The sequence below is a fragment of the Salvelinus fontinalis genome, chromosome 2 (genome assembly GCF_029448725.1).
Source record: "Salvelinus fontinalis isolate EN_2023a chromosome 2, ASM2944872v1, whole genome shotgun sequence".
NCBI lineage: Eukaryota > Metazoa > Chordata > Actinopteri > Salmoniformes > Salmonidae > Salvelinus > Salvelinus fontinalis.
In genome coordinates, this window is record NC_074666.1 from 80669430 (window position 1) to 80692751 (window position 23322).

At 41.7% G+C, this 23322-nt stretch overlaps 2 protein-coding genes across 2 annotated transcripts; both read left to right on the plus strand.

Moving 5' to 3' along the window:
* The first annotated feature begins 6384 nt into the window (after nucleotides 1-6384).
* LOC129828541 (26S proteasome non-ATPase regulatory subunit 3-like) lies at nucleotides 6385-15413 on the plus strand. Its single transcript, XM_055889565.1, has 12 exons — nucleotides 6385-6466; nucleotides 6571-6735; nucleotides 7366-7556; nucleotides 7749-7886; nucleotides 8077-8213; nucleotides 8383-8573; nucleotides 9317-9420; nucleotides 10023-10137; nucleotides 10220-10339; nucleotides 10480-10583; nucleotides 12015-12221; nucleotides 12798-15413. Exons 2-12 carry the CDS (start codon nucleotides 6576-6578, stop codon nucleotides 12873-12875), a joined length of 1545 nt encoding a protein of 514 aa, XP_055745540.1. The 5' UTR covers nucleotides 6385-6466; nucleotides 6571-6575; the 3' UTR covers nucleotides 12876-15413.
* A 2391-nt stretch (nucleotides 15414-17804) lies between these two features.
* On the plus strand, nucleotides 17805-21928 carry LOC129867469 (uncharacterized; the record flags this gene model as incomplete). Its single annotated transcript, XM_055940906.1, has 4 exons — nucleotides 17805-18035; nucleotides 18589-18720; nucleotides 20073-20210; nucleotides 20372-21928. Coding segments are annotated over 4 exons (696 nt in total), but the record flags the coding sequence as incomplete, so codon positions are not given.
* Nucleotides 21929-23322: the final 1394 nt, after the last annotated feature.

Sequence of the window (23322 nt, forward strand, 5' to 3'; positions counted from 1 at the left end):
GCCAGATTGAAGTACTCGGCCAACCCACCTCGGTTGACTTGAACTCCTGATGAGTGCCAGTGTTAAAGATACAAGAATGGCACGAGAACTTAGATGATTTCAATGGCTGAAAGGTAATCGTTAATGTGATGGACTTATGTTTGGAAGGACAGGAGACAATTCTTAACCTCACAGCACCTATAACTGATGTAGGGTGGGCTCGTACCAGCAAAGGACGCACACGACAGAAACTACCAGAAAGGGTGGTCAGGAAATTGTGCCCCTGGGTTATTGGTCCAACCAGTTCGAGTTAGTCATCAGAGGCCAGTTATAGGAGGCTAAAGTAGGCACATGAGGAGTTTTGACCATGATGGGAGTTTAGATGGATGCTATTGGCATCCTCAGGGAAGTTACAGATTAATACAAAGCTATGGATCAAATAGGTGAAGACTTAACCACTACATTATATTGGTGGTTGACAATAAATAAAAATGTGGATTGGATTAATGACATCTATTATAAGCAACAGAGATTCGTGAATGAGACTGGGGATGCAGTAAAGGGGTTCTCTGACCAATTATCCGACACCTCCATCATGGCATGGTAAAATAGACTGACTCTCGTTATGTAAATTGGCAGAAAAGGGCGGGGTATGTAGAATGATTGGGGTTCATGGCTGTATGTTTATTTTTTAAATAACACAGCTCCAGACGGATCAGTAACCAAGGCTCTGGCAGAGAACTATGGGGTGGATAATTCTCTTACAAATTGGTTTGACAGTATGTTTGGGAAATGGAAAATTGTCATAATCACTGTGTTGTGGGCCACTTTCACCTGTATGAGTGTTTTGGTTCCGTGTGAATGCTGTTTGATTCTGGGTGTGAAAGGTCTCATTTCCAGGACTCTGGAGAAATCGATGACACTACAGATCGTGAGATATGGACCGATTCCGAGCTCTGACCAGTGGAATGATGAATACATGTCCCCAGACCTAGTAGATGGACCCGGCTCCTTCACATACGAAGAGCCTATGTTGGATGAAACCATTTTTTAATGTTTAGGTCCCTTCTTGTTTTTATGTTTAGACTGTTTTGTGATGAAGATTATTACGAAAATCCTGATAAGAAGAGTTATGATTCTGATGTAGGCCTAGAACAGTCATTGTAAATACATATATTGGTTTTGTGTGGTTGATTTTGGATAACAATAGCTATTTCTAATAAAAATAGAGGTGGGATTTTTAATATTTAGTCAAAGTGTGGATTGTTATCTAATAAAATAGATGTGTGCTCGTGTGTATAATATTTAGTCAAAGTGTGGATTGTTATGGGAATTTTATGAATAATGACTAAATGATGTATACATTTAACGTATAATTATAACTAACAGAATTATATCCTGTCTGATGAAGAATGTTTGTCCATAAGAAAGAGGGACTGTTAGTAGGCAAGGAACTGTGGCAGACAACTTGTGACCACTGTGAAACTGATAACAGGGATGGAAGTCTCCCCATCCAGGGAGGGGAGAGACCTTGGGCTTGTAGTAGATTGTATAACAGGTGGCAGACAATGTATGAGAAGAAGACTTGTGAACTATGTTGCCATTGTATCTGAGAGGAGGAGGGACGTTTATGACGAAATGTGAGGTATATAGACCAATGTACCGGAAATGATAAGCAGAGCTCTCTAAATAAACAGTCCTGAAAATTGTAGCTGGTCCTCCGCCTGATTCATTTCAACCAGTTTCTTACAAATTCTGGGTTTCAGGCTGAGTAATTAATTCAATTGGGTATTATGAACAACTGAGAACAAAATTCTTGTAACACGGTTTATACAAATCAGCTTCAATTTGAAGTGATTGTTTTAGCTGTGTTGTTGGCTATCTCCTTTGAACAACAGTGTTCTAACGAGAGAGCACATTTTCATAGCCAGGTGAAGTTGCGCCTCATTAGCTCATTGTTATGGATGTATCCAAATAAATGTCACTAGAAAACAGCTTAAACAAATGCAAAAGAAGCTACTGTTGTTATTCTGGCTGGACTTTTTGACGTGACTGTAAGTTAGCTGTAGTTGGCTAGCTAGCAAGCAATGGATAAGAATGTTGCCAGCCAGTATGGCAATGGAACATTTAGAACGAACGACAGGGTCGTGTCCATAGATACAGAACAAAACGAATGACTGGATTGCGTCTATAGAACAAACGACCAGCCGGTTTGGGAAGCAACACATGTTGCAATAGTATGAATAAATTTATCAAAATAACGTTTTTTTTGCTTCAAGTCTCAAATCAAATTGTACTTGTCACATGCGCCGAAAACAACAGGTGTCGACCTTAGTGAAATGCTTACTTACAAGTCCTTTAACCAACAATGCTTTAAGTTAATAAAAAAATATAAGGGTTAAGTAAAAAATAGATAAGTAAACATTTGAAAATACAAGTAACAAATAATTAAACAGCAGCAGTATGTGTGGGGGCACCGGTTAGTCGAGGTAATTGAGGTAATATGTACATATAGGTAGAGTTAAAGTGACTGCATAGATTATAAACAGAGTGTAGCAGCGCATAAAAGAGGGGTCTGGGTAGTCCTTTGATTAGCTGTTCAGGAGTCTTATGGTTTAGGGGTAGAAGCTGTCATTAATTCTCCTTGAGCTAACTTATTCTTCATTAAGGGTATTGCAGCCCAGTTGTACATTTTATGTTCTTTACACATTGTGGTGACATTGCTGTTCTATACACACAGGATACACGCACATACACTACATGACCAAAAGTACGTGGACACCTGCTCGTCAAACATCTCATTCCAAAATCATGGGCATTAATATGGAGTTGGTCCCCCCTTTGCGGCTATAACAGCCTCCACTCTTCTGGGAAGGAATTCCACTAGATGTTGGAACATTGCTGCAGGGGCTTGCTTCCATTCAGCCACAAGAGCATTAGTGAGGTCGGGCACTGATGTTGGGCTATGAGGCCTGGCTCCCCGTCGGTGTCCCAATTCATCCCAAAAGGTGTTCGATGGGGTTGAAGTCAGGGTTCCATGAAAGACAGCCCCAGACCATTATTCCTCCTCCACCAAACTTTACAGTTAGCACTATACATTCGGACAGGTAGAGTTCTCCTGTCATCCGCCAAACCCACTTTTCCGGCTGAGTCGTTGCTGCTCCTAGACGTTTCCACTTCACAATAACAGCACTAGCAGAGCAGAAATTTGACGAACTGACTTGTTGCTTCTAAGTACTGCTGTGAAGAGGAAGGGAGTGAAACGGGCTGACGCCAACCATCAGCTAGTGAAACAGTTCAGTCGTTGCTGCTGGGCCAAAATACCAGCAACAGTGTGTGAAAACCTTGTGAAGACTTACAGAAAACGTTTGACCTCTGTCATTGCCAACAAAGGGTATAAAACAAAGTATTGAGATAAACTTTTGTTATTGACCAAATACTTATTTTCCACCATAATTTGCAAATAAATTCATTTAAAATCCTACAATGCGATTTTCTGGATTTTCTTTTCTCATTTTGTCTGTCATAGTTGAAGTGTACCTATGATGAAAATTACAGGCCTCTCTCATCTTTTTAAGTGGGAGAACTTGCACAATTGGTGGCTGACTAAATACTTTTTTGTCCCACTGTATAGGGTGTTCGGAAATAGCCACGGGATGTTTTTTCAATACTGTTTAAACTAATTATTTGAAAAATAAATTTGACATTTGAATATTTGTGGCTACTTTTTAAGTAAATACCTGCAGTCAACTTGTGCAATATGTCAGGAGATAAAGATTGCGTTTTTCATTTCACCTATCATATAATTTTTCATTATGAAGCTAACCACACAACGATAAGAGACCGGAGCCTTGGGCTGGATGGATGCAATTGATGGAGGGGCGAGGGTGTGGGTAGAGGGAAAAGGAAAGACAGAACCGGACAGAAAGCGACCAAAGGAGACAGAGCGAAAAAGTCCGTGAGTAATAGTTCATAGCCAAGGTTTCTCAGCAATAGTAATAGTAGTACCACAGTCTTTTCTATCTGATACTATCTGTGCTCTTCGTACCTCCTCCAGGAAGCTGAGTAGGAACTCCTTGCCGGCGGCATTTGAGGTGTAGAAGCCAGACACAGCCTTGTGCAGCACATTGGGGTTGAGGCGGCGGCTGGTGGAGGGCAGGGCACGCAAGGCCCTCAGCACAAAGCGAGGCTTTCATCAAGGTTTCATTCTTAGAGTTCTGTTCAACCTCTCCCAGACACCATCTTTGAAGTAAGATGGGATCCTGTCCTGTAGGGACTTGAGCCCATCTCCTGAGATTCATCAGCTGTCCGAGTGGCTGGTCTCAAACGATCCCGCAGGTGAAGAAGCCGGATGTGAAGGTCCTGGGCTGGTGTGGTTACACGTGGTCTGCCATTGTGAGGCCGGTTGGATGTACTGCCAAATTCTCTAAAACGTTGTTGGCCTCGGGCTTATGGTAAAGAAATAACATAAAATGATCTGGCAACAGCTCTGTTGGAAATTCCTGCAGTCAGCATGCAAATTGCATGCTCCCTCAAAACTTGAGACATCGGTGGCATTGTGTTATGTGACAAAACTACACATTTTAGAGTGGCTGTTTATTGTCACCGGCACAAGGTGCACCTGTGTAAGGATCATGCTGTTTAATCAGTTTCTTGATATAATCCACACCTGTTAGGTGGATTGATTATTTTGTAAATGATAAATGATCTCTAACAGGGATGTAAACAACATTTTAAAGAAATAAGCTCTTTGTACATATGGAACATTTCTGGTATCTTTTATTTCAGCTCATGAAACCGTACATGTTGCGTTGACAATTTTTTTTGTATATACAGAGTTATGAGTTGGAGAAGAAGGCTCATTAATTGTACAGACAAAAAAAAAATCAAACTAGCAAGTATAACTGAAACTGAGAAGTGTGATGACATTATCTTTCAATAATGACACTTGATGTTGTATACACATTCCTGATACAAATATTTAATATTATCCGAATTTTCAAAATGCACATATATGGTTATAAGTTGCAAGGGTTCACAATTATTATCAAATGGTCAAATTATGAAAGACCGTCCTAAGGACATGCGAGAGAAAACAATGGCAACAATTCAAGGATGCAGAGTACATAAGTGACATATCCTCATATTATTGAAGAGGTAGTGGGTCTCCCCTTTGCAGTCTGTTTACGTACACACCCTTTCTTCACATACAACACCCACCACATTCATATTGGCTCCTATTTCACTCTGGGCTTGTGTGGGTGGAACAGGCTTTGGTTTGTGGACCTCTGTCTGTGTGAGATCGCATGTCCCCTTCCTTTTGGAGAGAGCCACACGGTGGCAGGAGATGGCACAGCATGGGACGGGATCGCTGCATCGCCCCTCCACTACCTCCCCCACCATCCTCCCAGACTTTGATGTGTCTCTCATTACTCTGCTGGCATGCTAGCACTTTCTCCATTTCCATGGTAACAGCACATTCTTGTTTACCCCCTTGTGCAAACGATCCCTGATCCATCCTCTCTGTTTTCTCTTTCAAGGCTGTGAAGGGAGTTGTGATTATATGACTTTATGGCACATCTCTTGCCTTTGGTTTGGTGTCTTTACAGTAGATCTGTGTGGCATGTGAACATCATCTGAACATCATACTGTTCAGATGATCAAAGAAATAATGTAGAAATAGCAATCAGTGTAATTACTGTATGTGTGCGCCGACGCTTTTAAAATGGTCATAACCGTTGTGAGTGGATTGGCTCACAAAGTAAATTATTCCACTAATGATGTATACTGATCAAAAATATAAATGCAACATGTAAAGTGTTGGTCCCATTTTTCATGAGCTGAGGAGAATTTCTGTCTGTAATAAAGCCCTTTTGTGGGGAGAAAAATTATCATTCTGATTGGCCGGGCCTGGCTCCCAAGTGGGTGGGCCTATGCCCTCACAGGCCCACCCATGGCTGTGCCCTTGCCCAATTGTGAAATCCATAGATTAGAGCCGAATTAATGTATTTCAATTGACTGATTTCCTTCTATGAACTGTAACTGAGTAAAACTTTTAAATTGTTGCATGTTGCGTTGATATTTTTGTTTAGTATATATGTGTCAATGTGAGAAATGTACTTCATATAAATGACCACATAGGCTACAACTGCAAAAGCACTGTAGGTTTACAAGACATCATTGATTTCATCACAGCTCGCCATAAATTGTTTGGATTATTTAAGGAAGATTAGTGGAGCCCTAAAAATATGCGATTTCTCTCTAAATTGGATTAAGAAAATGATTATTGTTAACAGATCTCCCTGTTTTATATCTACTTCAAAACAACAATTCGTACTAAAAGTAGCGTTACAGTGAAAATGATCACTTTCATCAGCTATCTATTACTTTTGACTGCTCGATATTGTCAGGATCAACTAGTATGGTATGTCCCCATAATCCTTTGCGCGTCACAATAGTTGCCAGTCATTCTGCCGACGAGACGAATGTGAGTGTTGAATGGAGTCAAATAAATGTGAATTCTACGTCGTTTATTTTGACATGTCTTACTGATAGTTACGTTGTTACTTTTACTTGCACGTTTCATTTCAGACAGTATGAAAGAGACAACAGCCAAGAGACGCGAGAAATCCAAGGACTCCAAAGCTGAGAAACAGAAGGATGCGGGCCCCGAGCCGCAGGATGTGGAGATGCCGGAGGAAGACTCGGCTACTGCAGAAAAGAAACCCAAGGAACTTGATACCCTCACACTTGAAGGTAGCTAGCTAGATGGTTAGCTGAGCTTTAACACAAATACTGAAAAGGATACATTCAAACTCAATGTCAGATACTGAATATTGCAACTGCTTCGTGTTTATGCTACCTACTTTACTTAATCTTAGTTAGCTAGTTAGCGTTAGCAAGCACTTGTTAGTCAATGTAACTAGCTAACGTTAGCTTATTTGCCCGGTTTAATTGGCAATATTTTGTTCAAATGTAGCTATACTGAGAGAATATAGATAGCTGACCTAGTTAGCCTGTTTACTATATGGTCTGACTTTTATTCACTCGCTGTAGTAGTAACTAGCTAGGTAGCTAACGTTACCTAGCTAGCTGGGTATCTAACAAAAACAAAACCCCCTAGTCATAGCTAGCCAGCTAGTTAATTAATCAGTTTGCTAGCAATGTTTACTTCAATGTGTGTCAGTTGGAAATCACTACTGTCAAAGCAGTACTTTTTTGTATCTCCAATTGTAGCTACCTAGCTTGCCATGTCAGTAACTACATTGTATTTTTAATTATTTTCAGTTTTGAGAAGTGAAAGAACTGAAATTAAATGTAAGATTTTTCTGTATCACTCTTACATAAGTCTTTCCTTATGACCTTACTCCCCTTCTCCGGTTGCAGACATCAAGGAGCATGTAAAGCAGATAGAGAAGGCTGTGTCGGGCAAGGAGCCTCGCTTTGTGCTGAGGGCCTTGCGTGCCCTGCCCTCCACCAGCCGCCGCCTCAACCCCAACGTGCTGCACAAGGCTGTGTCTGGCTTCTACACCTCCAATGCCGCCGGCAAGGAGTTCCTACTCAGCTTCCTGGAGGAGGTACGATGAGCACATATAGTATCAGATAGAAAAGACTGTGGTACTACTATTACTATTGCTGAGAAACCTTGGCTATGAACTATTACTCATGGCCTTTTTCGCTCTGTCTCCTTTGGTCGCTTTCTGTCCGGTTCTGTCTTTCCTTTTCCCTCTACCCACACCCTCTCCCCTCCATCAATTGCATCCATCCAGCCCATGGACACCGAGGGAGATGTCCAGTTCAGGCCCCGTACAGGGAAGGCAGCTGCCACCCCCCTGATCCCTGAGGCGGAGGCCTACCTGCAGCTGCTCCTGGTGGTTTACCTCACGAACAACAAACGCTACACAGAGGTGGGCTGACTGAGCTCACACGCTCTCTCTCTCATGCATGCACGGTACATATTTATATTGGATTGAGCTCTGAATTCTCTTTGGTTTTACATTGCTCACTGTCATACCATAGTCCTTAGAAATAAGTTATGACTGGTTTAATGCCTGACTGCCTGTCTTGGTTGTTAGCTTCTCACTTTTCTCTCTGTAGGCCCAGAAGGTGTCAGACGAGCTCTTGCAGAAGATCGGCCCTCAGAACCGGCGGGCTCTGGACCTGGTGGCTGCTAAGTGTTACTACTACCACTCCCGCGTCTACGAGTTCCTCAACCAGCTGGACACCGTGCGTAGGTAAGCCCACCAACACTTTCACTGACTGTTTTTGTTTTTTCTGACTTAAACAGATGGGGAAAGATGGAATTTGTTTCAAAAGGCAGTAGGCCAGTTTGGAACCTATGCAAGTCAATATGTAATGCCTTTGGTCGATTTTTAAACAAATTAAACCCCTTCTCTCGCAAAGTTTCCTGCACACGCGCCTGAGGACAGCCACCTTGCGGCACGACGCCGACGGCCAGGCCACGCTGCTCAACCTGCTGCTGAGGAACTACCTGCAGTACAACCTGTACGACCAGGCTGAGAAGCTGGTGTCTAAGTCAGTCTTCCCCGAGCTGGCCAACAACAACGAGTGGGCCCGCTACCTCTACTATACAGGTGAGGGGCAGGAGCCCTAAGCATACCAATTTCTGTTGAAATAAAGCATCACCTGTGATAAAACTGTAAACATTTTATTAGTTGATGACATCAGAAGTTTAGTTTAATCACATTCAATTGAATTATCAGGCCACTATGCCTGTACAGATTTTTAAGTGACTAAGACACTTCCTCAGAATATGAATTAATTTGCAGTTATGGCCTTAGTTTGCTGCTTTTCCACTCTGATCATTCTCTCCCTCCCAGTGGCGTAAAGTACTTAAGTAAAAATACTTAAGTAGTTTTTTTGGGGTATCTGTACTTTAATTTACTATTTATATTTTTTGACAACTTATACTTTTACTTCATTCCTGAAGATAATATTGTACTCTTTACTCCATACATTTTCCCTGACACCCAAAAGTACTTGTTACATTTTTAATGCTTAGCAGGACATAAAATTGTCAAATTCACACTTATAGAGACCATCCCTATTATGTTTCAGTGTTGGAGTGTGCCCCTAGCTAGCTGTAAACAAATTTTAAAAAGTTATTCATACTTTTACTTTTGATACTTGTGTAGATTTTAGCAATTACATTTACTTTTGATAAGTAATTAAGTATATTTAAAACGTTTAGACTTTTACTCAAGTAGGTTTTTACTGGGTGACTTTTACTTTAGTAAAAGTAAAGATACCTTAATCGAAAATTACTCAAGTATGACAATCGGGTACTTTTTCCACCACTGCTCCCTCGCCCCTCCAGGTCGTATCAAGGCTATCCAGCTGGAGTACACAGAGGCCCGGAGGACCCTGACCAACGCCTTGAGGAAGGCCCCCCAACACACAGCTGTGGGCTTCAAACAGACAGTCAGTACACACAGCATGCAGTTTTTCCCTAAGTGCAATTATTACATTTTAGTCTTTTAGAAGACACTCTTATCCAGAGCGACTTATCGAAGAAATTTGGATTAAGAACCTTGCTCAAGGGCACAGCTGACAGATGTTTCACCAAGTCGTCACACGGATTTGAAATGGCGACCTTTTGGTTACTGGCCCAACTCTCTTAAAATTAAAATAAATTAAATACACTTTTGTTAAGGTTTTACAGTTGTTGCTCAAACTGTATTTATATAGCACATTTCTTACAGGGGATGATGCATTTCTTTTTTTAAATATATAATATTTAGTTTTATAGTTTTCCTAATTTTCTTTCTCTACTTCATACACAAACCTACACACACACGAACAACAAGTTAGACGCACGCAATGACATCTCATCTGCCAAGACCTGCATGCTCACCCCCCCACCCCTAAGGCCTGCATTATTGGCTGTAAATTGTATCAATTTGTTTTTCTCAGTGCTAATGCTATTTCAATATTTAAATAATAATTCAGCAGATACATATCAAAGTGCTTAGCAAATAAAATAGCCCACAAAAAAAGTTTGTTCACATCTCTATCCCTATCAGGTCCACAAGTTGCTGATTGTGGTGGAGCTGTTGCTTGGGGAGATCCCAGACAGGCTGCAGTTCCGCCAGGCTCCATTGAAGAGATCCCTAGCGCCCTATTTCCTGCTCACCCAGGGTAAGTTGTCGGGAAAGCTGGGTCATGAGAATGCGTTTTAAGTGTGAGTAAGATTTCAACCCTGGTCTCTGTGTCCACACAGCTGTCAGGACGGGTAACCTGGCAAAGTTCAACCAGGCCCTGGATCAGTTTGGAGAGAAGTTCCAGGCAGACGGCACCTACACCTTGATCATCCGCCTGCGACACAATGTCATCAAGACAGGTCAGTGACCAGGCCTTTCACTTCGGGCTATTTTTCCACATTCTCAGATGGCTTCCTCTTCTTTTTAAGTTTTTGGTCATGGCTCTTCATTTTTAATACCTGAATGACTTGTTGATATTTAAAACCATCTCTCCCTGTAGGTGTGCGTATGATCAGCCTGTCATACTCTCGTATATCCCTGGCAGACATCGCTCAGAAGCTGCAGCTGGACAGTCCAGAGGATGCTGAGTTCATAGTGGCCAAGGTAAAGATGACATATTACAGCCATACTCAATTGGTGGACCGTTATTCGAACCTAGATTGGGGTCAACGCGGTCTATGGGCGTGGATCAGAAAACCAGTCAGTATCTGATGTTACCATTTGCCTCATGCAGCGCGACACATCTCCTTCGCATACAGTTGATCAGGCTGTTGATTGTGGCTTGTGGAATGTTGTCCCACTCCTCTTCAATGGCTGTGCGAAGTTACTGGATCTTGATGGGAATTGGAACATGCTCTCATACATGTCGATCCACAGCATCCCAAACATGCTCAATGGGTGACGTGTCTGGTGAGTATGCAGGCTATGGAAGAACTGGGACATTTTCAGCTTTCAGGAATTGTGTACAGATTCTTGCGACATATCATTGTCATGATAAAAAATGAGGTGATTGCGGCGCATGAATGGCACAACAATGTGCCTCAGGATCTCATCACGGTATCTCTGGGCATTCAAATTGCAATCGATAAAATGCAATTGTGTGCGTTGTCCGTAGCATAATCCCACCGCAACCATGGGGCATTCTGTTCACAACATTGACATCAGCAAACCGCTCGCCCACACGACTCCATACACACTTTCTGGCATCTACTCGGTACAGTTGAAACCGGGATTCATCTGTGAAGAGCACACTTCTCCAGTGTGCCAGTGGCCATCGAAGGTGAGCAATTATCCACCGAAGTCTATTAGGACGCTGAACTGCAGTCAGGTCAAGACCCTGGTGAGGATGACGAGAACGCAAATGAGCTTCCCTGAGGCTGTTTTTGACAGTTTGTGCAGAAATTATTTTGCTGTGCGTACCCACAGTTTCTTCAGCTGTCCGGGTGGCTGGTCTCAGACAATCCCGTAGGCGAAAAATCCAAGTGTGGAGGTCCTGGGCTGGCGTGGTTACATGTGGTCTGCGGTTGTGAGGCCAGTTGGACTGACAAATTCTCTAAAATGACGGAGGCGGCTTATGGTAGAGAAATTAACATTACAGCTCTGCTGGAAATTCCTGTAGTCAGCATGCCAATTGCGCGCTCCCTTAACTTGAGACATGGCTTTGTGCGCTTGTGTAATGATCATGCTGTTTAATAATCAGCTTCTTGATATGCCAAACATGTCACCCATCACATTTGAGAGAAATAAGCTTTTTGTGCATATAAAAATGTCTGGGGTCTTTTATTTCAGTTAATGAAACATGGAATCAACACTTTATAACACTTTTTTGCGTTTATATTTTTGTTCAGTGTATATATTGTACATTTACCTTAAGATCATGGTATTTCCTAAAGAGCATTAATAGAGAAGCAAATCGCTTCTGTGTGGTAAATATGGCATGCAGTCCTCAACTGTCCTAAGCCACAGGTGGCAATGGAAAACTACCTCAGTCTCTTACTGATTTTTCTCTCTCCCGACCTCATCCCTCTTTTCCAGGCTATCCGTGATGGAGTGATTGAAGCCAGCATCAACCATGAGAAAGGCTATGTTCAGTCTAAAGAGACCATGGATATCTACGGTACCAGGGAGCCCCAGCTGGCCTTCCACCAGAGGATCTCCTTCTGCCTGGACATACACAATATGTCTGTCAAGGCCATGAGGTTTCCACCCAAGGCTTACAACAAGGACCTAGAATCAGCAGAGGTGTGTACCAACCTTGTACTACTCCTTGTATTAGCCCCTGAAATTGACCCTCGTGAGAGTTCTGTTGGAGATGGTAGGAAATTGTTCTTTGTATCTGTTCTACTGAACTACCAGTATACTATATTTGACTGTTGTGACCACAAGGGGGTAGTGTAGTTGACTACTTTTTGTCATGTTATATTTGGGGCTAGAATTTCAGACTAGATGTGTACTATCATTTTAAAATGTTTGCTATTTGCAAACTTAATTGTTTTAAAGATGCACTATGCAGAAATTACTCCGCCATTTTCTGGTTGCTAAGTCTTAGTCTGCCTAATTTCAGTTTGTGAGAATCATTGTACCATCTAAACCACTGAAATATATTTTCCATAACCAAAAATCTTATATTTTCAGCTATTTGAAGCTGGTGTACAGATGCATAGCACACATAGAACAGATCTACCGCTTAAACTTGCTTTCAATGAGAGTGACAGATCTATAACACACATTTCTGTGTGAATTTGGTCAGGTCTCCCAAAAAGTTACCTATTGCCGCTTTAATGTGTTGACATGTTCTTCTGTGTGTTTCCGTTTCAGGAGCGCAGAGAGCGGGAGCAGCAGGACCTGGAGTTCGCCAAGGAGATGGCCGAAGATGACGACGACAGTTTCCCATGATCCTCTGAGGGGAGCAAGTGCAAGGATGCCTTGACGTTTTTTCCCATTCTCTCCCCCTCCATCCTCCCTATTGTAATAGTTGTTTTTGTTTATTTCTCTGCAGGCAAAAGGCCATTATAACGTTATATATCTGTGTTAGCATTCTAACATACAATAAGAACACCTATTCAACCCTACCACTGGTCCTCGTTGTCCCTGCTTTTAGACTTTGCGTGTGACTGTTAACTTGCTGGTGGAAGCATTTGGTGTATCTGTACTGAGTTTGAGACCAGCACACAAATAAACAGTCTGTCATTTTAAATTCTAATTTGGTGAACACTAATTTGTACAGTGTATGTCTGGAAAACTAAGAGCTGTTTGGCACAGAGCAGCTTGTATTTGTAAGCTTTTCTGTCAGGAATGATGTTGGGTCCTTGATTTGTTATTCTTGCTGCGCAATGCAATTCAATATCTTGACAACTGCCCTTTCTAAAATGCAGAAATGGAAACTCATATTTCAAAATACCTTGAGGAAATCAATTAATTTGTTGGCCCTCTTGAGAACTGCGTGCCATTGAGCTCAACTAGTTAGATTTCTCTGCCTCATTGTTCACAGCTCCTGTTCCTTCCCCTGATTTCTTCATTTAGCTCCCTCTCCCTCCTACCTCAGGGTGCATCCCAATTATCTCTATTTTTTTCAGGAAGTGTGCACTTGTTCCATTCGCTTCATGGATTTTAAAAGAAATGACTGGTATGATACAGTGCATTCGGAAAGTATTCAGACCCCTCATCTTCCACAATTTTACGTTACAGCCTTGTTCTAAAATGGAATAAAGTTTTTTCCTCTATCTACACACAATACCCCATAACAAAGCAAAAGCAGGTTTTTAGAAAAGGTTGAAAAATTATAAATAAATGGAAATATCACATTTTACTTAAGTATTCAGACCCTTTACTCAGTACTTTGTGAAGCACCTTTGGCACTGATTACAGCCTTGAGTCTTCTTGAGTATTACGCAACAAGCTTGACACAACTGTTTTTGGGGAGTTTCTCCCATTCTCTGCACAACCTTTCCAGCTCTGTCAGGTTGGATGGTGAGTGTCACGGCACAGCTATTTTCAGGTTTCTGTGTGCTTAGGGTTGTTGTCCTGAACCTTTGCCCCAGTCGGAGGTCCTGAGTACTCTGTAGCAGGTTTTCATCAAGGATCTCTGCGTGTTGCTTTGTTAATTTTTCCCTCGATTCTGACTAGTGTCCCTGCCTCTGAAAAACATCCCCACAGCATGATTCTGCCACCACCATGCTTCACCGTAGGGATAGTGCCAGGTTTCCTCCAGACGTGATGCTTTGCATTCAGGCCAAAGGGTTAAATCTTGGTTTCATCAGACCAGAGAACCATGTTTCTCATGGTCTGAGAATCATTTCGGTGCCTTCTGGCAAATTCCAAGCGACTGTCATGTGCCTTTTACTGAGGAGTGGCTTCAGTCTGGTTACTCTACCATAAAGGCCTGATTGGTGGAGTGCTGTAGAGATGGTTGTCCTGGAAGGTTCTACCATCTTCACAGAGGAACTCTGGCGCTCTGTCAGTGACCATTGAGTTCTTGGTCACCTCCCTGACCAAGGCCTTCTCCCACAATTGCTCAGTTTGGCTGGACGGCCAGCTAAGGGAGAGTCTTGGTGGTTCCAAACTTCTTCCATTTAAGAATGTGTTCTTGAGGACCTTCAATGGTGCAGAAATGTTTTGGTACACTTCCCCAGATCTGTGCCTCGACACAATCTTGTCTTGGAGCTCTATGGACAATACCTTCGACCCCATGGCTTGGTTTTTGCTCTGACATGTACTGTCAACTGTGGGAGCTTATATAGACAGGTGTGTGCCTTTCCAAATCATGTCCAATCAATTGAATTTGCCACAGGTGGATTCCAATCAAGTTGTAGAAACAACTCAAGGATGATCAATGGAAACAGGATGTGCCTGAACTCAGTTTCGAGTATCATAGCAAAGGGTCTGAATACTTATGTAAATAAAGTTTTTCTGTTAAACGTAATAAAATATATACATTTGCAAACTTTTCTAAAACTGTTTTCATTTTGTCATTATGGGGTATTTTGTGTAGATTGAGGAAAGCATTTTTATCCATTTTAGAATAAGGCTGTAATGTGAAAAAAGGGAAGGGGTCTGAATACTTTCCCGAATGCAGTGTATAAACCAATCATATAATGCAATCATCTACCAGTCATTTCCTGTCAAATTCATGAAGCGAAGTGAACAAATGCCCATGCCAACACCAATCCAGTGCTATTCAATATGTGCAGACTAGTGAATGAGTCATACTTCAGGAGGAGGGAGAGATTATTGGGGCACAACCGTAGACATATGGTTCAAGGCCCTTGCAAGGTAAGGTAATTTGTGGAAAGTCAGTTTAATTCGTACACCAATTGCCATTGCATCTATGAAAATAAGAAATGTTTGTCTTTGATAAAGCGTGACAGTAGAACCTTGGTGCATGTTTTTGGCCATTTTATCAATTCATTGTATTATAAAAAATATATACACCAACTGGCTGCTTGTGATCATTTGTCAAATGTGTTTTAATTTGTTAAATCAAGATATAGAATTTGATAAAACTTCAGAAAGTTGATAGGTTCAAAGTGGACAAGATCTAGAGCATCTTGCTTGATTACTCAATTGCTAAGGTGACAATTGAATATTAAAATGTCACGGTGCTCTGCAAAATGGATTGATCATATTGTCAGGGTTCAGTCATAATGATGCATTCAATATTCACGAGTTTAGCATTACGGGTAGGCACAACTGGAAAAGGCCTAGCCTACATTAGAAAAAAATGTATAACATCAAAAGAAGCGTATAGCAATGTCATGCCAATTCTTGAAGCGATATAGGTTATTCATGAACGGCATGATAAATGGTACACTAAGACGATGGGAATGAGGTCAGTTATTGCCTAAGAAAATTATTTGTAGTCAAGAACAGCGAGCACACCTTGCAATCAAGATGTGTGTGGACTTCCTGTCATTGCGCAATGCACATAGCCTGAAGTAAGACTACTTGACTTTCTGCGGAAAAAAACGATTTCACAAATGGGGATATTCGTCTTTAATATTTTTGAGGCAATAAAATATGGACTAAGCATTTAGTAACGCAACCTTATATCCTCTGTATAGGCCTACTCAGACGGTAGCATACGTAATATGTCGAATTGCTACAACTAGAGTTGTGAAATTATGTACATATATTTTTCCTGGGTAATGTAGCCCTACGTGAACGTCACTGAAAACGCCATGAGGCTGTTTGAGTCATTGCTCGCCATGATGTCAACAGCTACACGTGCGAACTTTCTCTGCAGTGTATTTGGATGTGCGACTGTTTTGTAGAGCGCAGATAGCTACTTTCAAGCATAGCCTATTGTCCGCAGCGCGACTGATCACTTCAGGCGTTGAATTTTATCAAAAACTCATGTGACATTCTTTCTGAATTATAGGCTACAACTAATTTCCCATTCACAAATGTAAATTAAAAGATAATAATAACAATTATAGCCTATAGGCCTGTTAATCAAGTCAAGTCACCAGCTAGGCCTATTTAAAGTGCATTTCATAATTTTCAACACACTACAGATAAAACGTTGTTTAATAGATGGGGTTAAGACACATACAGTTAAACATCAGGGAGTGCTGTAGGGCAGGAGTGACAGTAAGTCCAGACAGTGACATCCAGGTGGAGGTGGCAATTAATAGCTTAGTTTCATTTATTTGATTCATTATGTGCAGCTCAAAGTGCTTCACAATAAGCAATAGGAAATAAAATAGTATTGGCCTAGTAAAATAAAAAATAATAGCATTATAATAGATGTAAAACAGCTAAATTGAACAATTAGGCTTAGCCTATACTTCGTTTCTGTATTGATAGCCTAATAGGCAAGTTGTATTTTTTTTATCATAAGCGTAGGTTTAATCCTATGCATTATATATTTGCTCATGTTCTGATTTTCAAATCAAATGTTATTGGTCACATACACATGGTTAGCATGCGAGTATAGCAACATGCTTGTGCTTCTAGTTCTGACAGTCCAGTAATATCTAACAAGTAATCTAACAATTCCACAACAACTACCTAATACACACAAATCTAAAGGGATGGAATAAGAATATGTACATATAAATATATGGATGATCGATGACTGAGCAGCATAGGCAAGATGCAATAGATGGTATAAAATACAGCATGTACATATGAGATAAGATATGTAAACATTATTAAAGTGGCATTATTTAAAGTGAATGCATGCCAAGCTATCACAAGGTCAGCAGGAGGTCGTCCTATCATCTCTTAAGGGATTTTATTCAATATGTAAAACTGAAGCGTTACATATTCCGCGATAGAAGTGTAAAGGTAGCCTCATTTCCGATCGAGCTGACATATGCAGCGTTTACCGTGAATTCAGTCTCCGCTAAAGCGAGAACATTGCCTTTACATTCAATCACGCTGTAAATCTGAACTTCCGCAATGCAGATTGAATAGAGACCAAATTATTAGTCACTCACTATTGCAGGTTTACAATGACCCTTCAGTGGAAATTCCCATGAATCGTACTATCATTCATATAAATACTTCAAGTCTCCTTCAAGTCTTTAGCCATATAGACTAACCATACTGACACAGAATGAACACTCTCAAAAGTAAGTGATATTTTATCTTATATTTGTATAAATACATTTGACTAGGACACTCTTAATGAGTGCATTTGTTCTGCTTGATTCAACTTTTTTTTACTTGGAAACAATATTTAGTTTTTTTTAATTATTGTCTGAAGAAAGTCATAATAGCTTGGACATATTTTGAGTGGTTGTCTCCAGGCATTTTTAATTGTGCATGGATACTGCGTAACTCAATGCACTATATTTGGCACGCGCTCCTTTCTTGCTTACGGTTCTGCGCGGCACTGGCTGTACGTCACAGTGCAATTTATTAAGGATCTGTAGCATCGTAGAGTCGTTCTGCAGCTGTTTTTTCTTTCTCAAAGTTGTAGGTCTGCTCTGCTGTTCGGCTTTTCTGGTCTGGTCCGCGCATATTCCAGAGAAGTCAATGGACGCAAGGAGTTTGGTCGAAAAAATATTAGGCAACATCCCTGTGGTTCACGAGTCCAGTGTCAAAATCATGGTAAGTCTATGGGCGGGCGATGATGCCCTGTTCTTACCTGGTGTGTATTGTCTTTACTGCATGTCATTTATCGCAAACTTCTATGGGTAAACTTACGCCGCTTTGCATGGTCTTTAATGCTCGATTTGAGTTGAAATCACGTTGACCGTTTGATGAATTTATATCATGCAAATGTTGTGGTTTGTTTTTTTGCATAAAACAAACCCTAGCACGCGACAGGCCACATTTAAACTGAAGAATGCAAAGCATGTATCTAACAAAGATCAATATCACATTTAGCTGCAGCTACATTTAGTCAATTCAATCATGCCTTGTATCTGCAGGCCAATTAAGGAAAATATAGGTTTAATTAAAATGCAAATCGGATGCATTTCTTTGTGCTTTTAAACTTGCAGTGGTTGGTTTTACAGCCGGTCATGACCACTAACACCACAGATTCCAAAAGTGCACTAACCATAACTTCTCTCTGTTTGATCTGCAGTCTACCCATAGACCTACATTAATGCATTACATTGGAGCCAGCTCTATAACCACACCACTCCTGTTCTCCTAGGGCCTGACCCTTGACCTGTCCAGCCAGTCTAGGAACATGCCGTACCAGTCCATGGTGACCTCCCTGGGCATCCCCGCAGCACCAGAACTAAGGACTGTCTGCAGACCCCTAAACCAAATCGACTTCACCCTGGTGAGTACGTGTGTGTCAGTGCTGGTCGGTGCCGTTTAAGGTGAGGGAGTTTGATTCTTTCTTTTAATGAACATGGCCTTATTTCTATTACAGCGTATCGGATGACTGTAATTCATATTCCATTCACCCAGCTCAATGTAACATCGCTAAGTTTAGACTACTACATGATACACCATTTTTCCATATACCCATCTGGAGGTTGCTACAACCTAGTCTATTAATGTAAGTTCACAACGTAGGTGCACAGGTCGAGAGCCGCCTTGCACACTCTTGCCTGCATCGAGCTGATTCCCTTTGCTTGTGGACTTCAGTGCACAACACATCAGCTATCTGTGACCAGCTGAATTTTTTTTTTCAAGCAAACCTTTATATCATAACCGCTAAACGCTACACACAGCCTACATCGTTGTCACCATATTAGCTGACGTCATAGTCAACATAGCTACTATAACCAACGCGCTAGTAAACCCGCTACAATCATGCAGTACAGTGTTGGGGGTGAGAGCCGTGACCCTCCTAGGTTTTGTATTGAAGTAAATGTACCCAGAGGAGAATGGAAACTAGCTCTCCTCCAGCTACACCATGGTGCTACCCTACAAAGTGCTGTTGAGGCTACTGTTGGGTTGTAATTTGAAATACTTGCTACACCAGAAGTTAATGGTTATCTGTATGAGGAATGTATATGATGGGGTCAATTGAGGGTGGATTTGAGCCATGGGCTTGGAGAGTTACTAAGTGAGGGAAAAGGCAATCACATGGTTGCGGTCACTGATAAGGGTGGATAGCTGTGGATTAGTGAGGACAGGGGGCCGAGGTCAGGTCACATGAAGGGAAAATTAACAGTTTATTACACACATCACTTAACTTTCTGCCTAGCAACAAAGATGTCATGTTTAGAGAAAAGGAGGAGACTCCGCCTAAAGTCGGGTGTAAATACTTGTGCTGGTGGGAACATGTCTTGTTTACCCCGTTGGGTAACGTTGGTTTGAGCTTTTCCTAGTTGTCCGTTAGTTTTTACTCTGTTTATTTAGAACCTAACACTACTGTAGACTTTCATTGCTAAACAGTGTGTTTTAATCAATTATTTGGTGGCGTGAATATATTTCGTATCTTTATGAAACTCACTGAGGACAATGGTCCTTCCGTTCCTCCACTGGTGTGTTTGTGTGTGTGTGTGTGTGTGTGTGTGTGTGTGTGTGTGTGTGTGTGTGTGTGTGTGTGTGTGTGTGAAGGGGAAACAATGCTATGGTTCTGCTGAATGTTAAAGATAGATTAATAAAGCTGACATGGTTAGTTCGGACACGATTCTTTATTGGTTAGGTGTCTGACCAGCTGTGTGCTTCCGCCTACAGGAGGTGTGTCTGAGCAGTATGTCTGCGGGGCTGCAGCTGTATCAGGATGTGCTGGGTGAGCTGAAGGAGCGTGTGACCACTGACAAGGTGACAGGACTCCTGGCTGACATCAGAGACCTGCTGGCCCAGGTCAACAAGGTGAGACTGACACACACACACAAACTCCCTAAGTAATAAGAAGTAGACACATGCATGCACACAGGCACAAGATCATAGAGGTCCTACAATCATATCATCACACTTGAGATGTTCATTTAGGTTAATAACCTTCTGTATGTGTGTGTTTTTGTGTTGATCAGATGCAGGAGCCTGGCCAGATGAGCAGTGTGGCCCAGTATGAGGCCTCGGGACTGGCCTCACGCCTCCCAGGGGACTACGAGGTTCAGGTTGCAACTCACTTTACCCTGCTGCAGCTCCGTGACTTCACACAGAACCTAAAACGCAGCCTGCGCAACATCGAACACCTGACTTCCAGGCCAGGACAGAGGGGCTGAACTGTACTCTACAGCAGCAGCAGCAAAACCTGTGCAGACATGGATGGAGGACCGGAGGGGGGTCGTCCGTGCCAGAAGCCTATTGGACTTCTAAGGCAACTGCGTAGTGATGGAATCTGGCTGAAACATGTTTCATTTCTGTTCGAGCCTGCTTCAGTCTTTCTATCTAATCTGTCCATCAAGGTCAAAGGGGACATTTGAAAACATGAAGCAAGCGGAGCACTTTATTTATCTGAGATAGGGGATGGCACCAAAACCAATTGTGTTGCGTCCCTGTATCTGCCAAGGTCTGTACCTCATAGTATAACTGCAGGTAGCTGGTTCAAGCCTTGCTCTATCTGTTCCCCATCAATTGGGACAATAGCAACTGGTCAAGGACTGAGTGCCTGCTTTTCTTCATCTCTTTCTCCCCATGAGGGTTTTGTTCTTAGCTTGTTCTGCCACTCAACACCACCTCTGATTGCTTTCTCAGACTTTCCTTGAGATAAAGAAACACCGATAGCTGCCAGATAGTGGCACGTCCCCGACAGTTTCTGAGATACTTATTTATACTTAAAAAAATATATATTTATATATTTATGAAGTTCTGGGATATAATTTGTTTCTGTATTTGAATTCATTTGTTTGCGTATGCAGGTATTTATTTATTTGTAATGTATTTATGTATTTATACTGTATGTGTTTTTTTTACTGATTGATACTGTCATTCCTAGAGTCTTTTCCTGGTGGGTGTCAAGATATTTGTACTGTATGTGGTTTGGCATCTGCCAAGGTCATTTTTTATATACTAGGAGCTCCGATCTCCTTCCCTTTGTTTTATTTATTGTTATATATATTTTTACAGGACAATAGGAAGTCGGAAGACATGTATAGAAGAAATGTATAGAACAAACAGTGAGGAAGGGCTTTAGACGAACGGCCGAGTTGCGACTTGATCCCGTTGCCTTGGAGGCATGTGTGGTCCGGGAATCGAGAGTGTTTCCGCTCGAACGAGACTCCGGCACGAGAGGTTTATTAGTCAATACAGTCACCCCTAGAGTCATTTCCTGGTAGGTGTGTCATTCCTTGTTTAGGAAGTTCCTATTCTAGTTTTTATTAACACAAGACAATTGTCACACAAGTGTGAGAATTGTGAATTGATGTTAACCGACATTTTGTGTGTTTTAGTCATCACTTATAGTGTCGTAAACGTCACACTTGGTGAAAGCCTAGAAAGTGATTTATCTGTTTTGTCTAGCCCTGATGATGAAATATACTCTTCACACTGAAGTATGTAAGACATTGAACATGTTCTAATGTGTGTAGTTTAAGAAGGTTGAATGGTACTTGTGACAACGTACTGTATTTTTCTCCAACATAGTAATAAACCTTTAATGTGTAACAAGAAACGGGTTACTTTTCTAATCTTTGTTTCGTCAGAATGGAAGCTACCTGGAGCAATACAGTGTACTCAGTTAAATAAAGGTAAATATATATATATATATATATATATATATATATATATATACTCAGGAAGGATTTCCTGCAAACACACTTGTGTGAAGCATCCAGGCTGTTAGAATGTGATGTTGGCCGACTAAGCTTTCCTATGCACTCGTCTCATAAATATACAAACATTGTAAGCTTCCAGGCTGTTCACTGTTTACATGCCTTGTTGTTTTCTGGGAAGAAGCAGGGAGCGTTTCCATTGTTGTTACAGCTATAGTAAGCACTTTGGTCAATCTGGAAAGCCAGAGTGATGATTCAGATGTTTCTTGCTTTCCAATGTTGTCCATGACTTGATTGACCATTTTGAACAGATTCACAACATTGTCATAGAGCTGTGAAGAACTGTTGGAGACTGCAGAGCTTTCGCAAGAAGCAGGGATGAGAAGAGGGAACAAATCAAATCAAATTGTATTTGTCACATGTCCCGAATACAACAGGTGTAGACCTTACAGTGAAATACTTACTTACAAGCCCTTAACCAACAATGCAGTTTTAAGAAATTACCTAAAAAAAAAGAGATAAGCATAACAAATTATTAAAGAGCAATGCATATAGCCTGGGTAGCCTTTTGATTAGCTGTTTAGGAGTCTTATGGCTTGGGGGTAGAAGCTATTTAGTAGCCTCTTGGACCTAGACTTGGCCCTCCGGTACCGCTTTCCGTGCGGTAGCAGAGAGAACAGTCTATGACTAGGGTGGCTGGAGTCTTTGACAATTTTTAGAGCCTTCCTCTGACACCGGCTGGTATAGAGGTCCTGGATGGTAGGAAGCCTGGCCCCGATGATGTACTTTGTCGTACGCACTACCTCTGTAGTGCCTTGCGGTCAGAGGCCGAGCAGTTGCCATACCAGGCAGTGATGCAACCTGTCAGGATGCTCTTGATGGTGCAGCTGTAAAACCTTTTGAGGATCTGAGGACCCATGCCAAATCTTTTCAGTCTCCTGAGGGGGAATAGGTTTTGTCGTGCCATCTTCACGACTGTCTTGGTGTGCTTGGACCATCTTAGTTTGTTGGTGATGTGGACGCCAAGGAACTTGAAGTTCTCAACCTGCTCCACTACACCCCGTTCGATGAGAATGGGGGCATCCTCGCTCCTCCTTTTCCTGTAGTCCACAATCATCTCCTTTGTCTTGATCACGTTGAGGGAGAGATTGTTGTCCTTGCACCACACGGTCAGGTCTCTAACCTCCTCCCTATAGGCTGTCTCATCGTTGTCGGTGATCAGGCCTACCACTGTTGTGTCATCAGCAAACTTAATGATGGTGTTGGAG

What these genes read in the sequence shown, in the direction of transcription:
- LOC129828541 (XM_055889565.1), top strand. Translation starts at nt 6,576, where the DNA reads ATGAAAGAGACAACAGCCAAGAGACGCGAGAAATCCAAGGACTCCAAA. An exon ending in CTGTGGGCTTCAAACAGACA is followed by an intron (nt 9,421 to 10,022) that starts GTCAGTACACAC and finishes TATCCCTATCAG; the next exon opens with GTCCACAAGTTGCTGATTGT. An exon ending in CTGAGTTCATAGTGGCCAAG is followed by an intron (nt 10,584 to 12,014) that starts GTAAAGATGACA and finishes CCTCTTTTCCAG; the next exon opens with GCTATCCGTGATGGAGTGAT.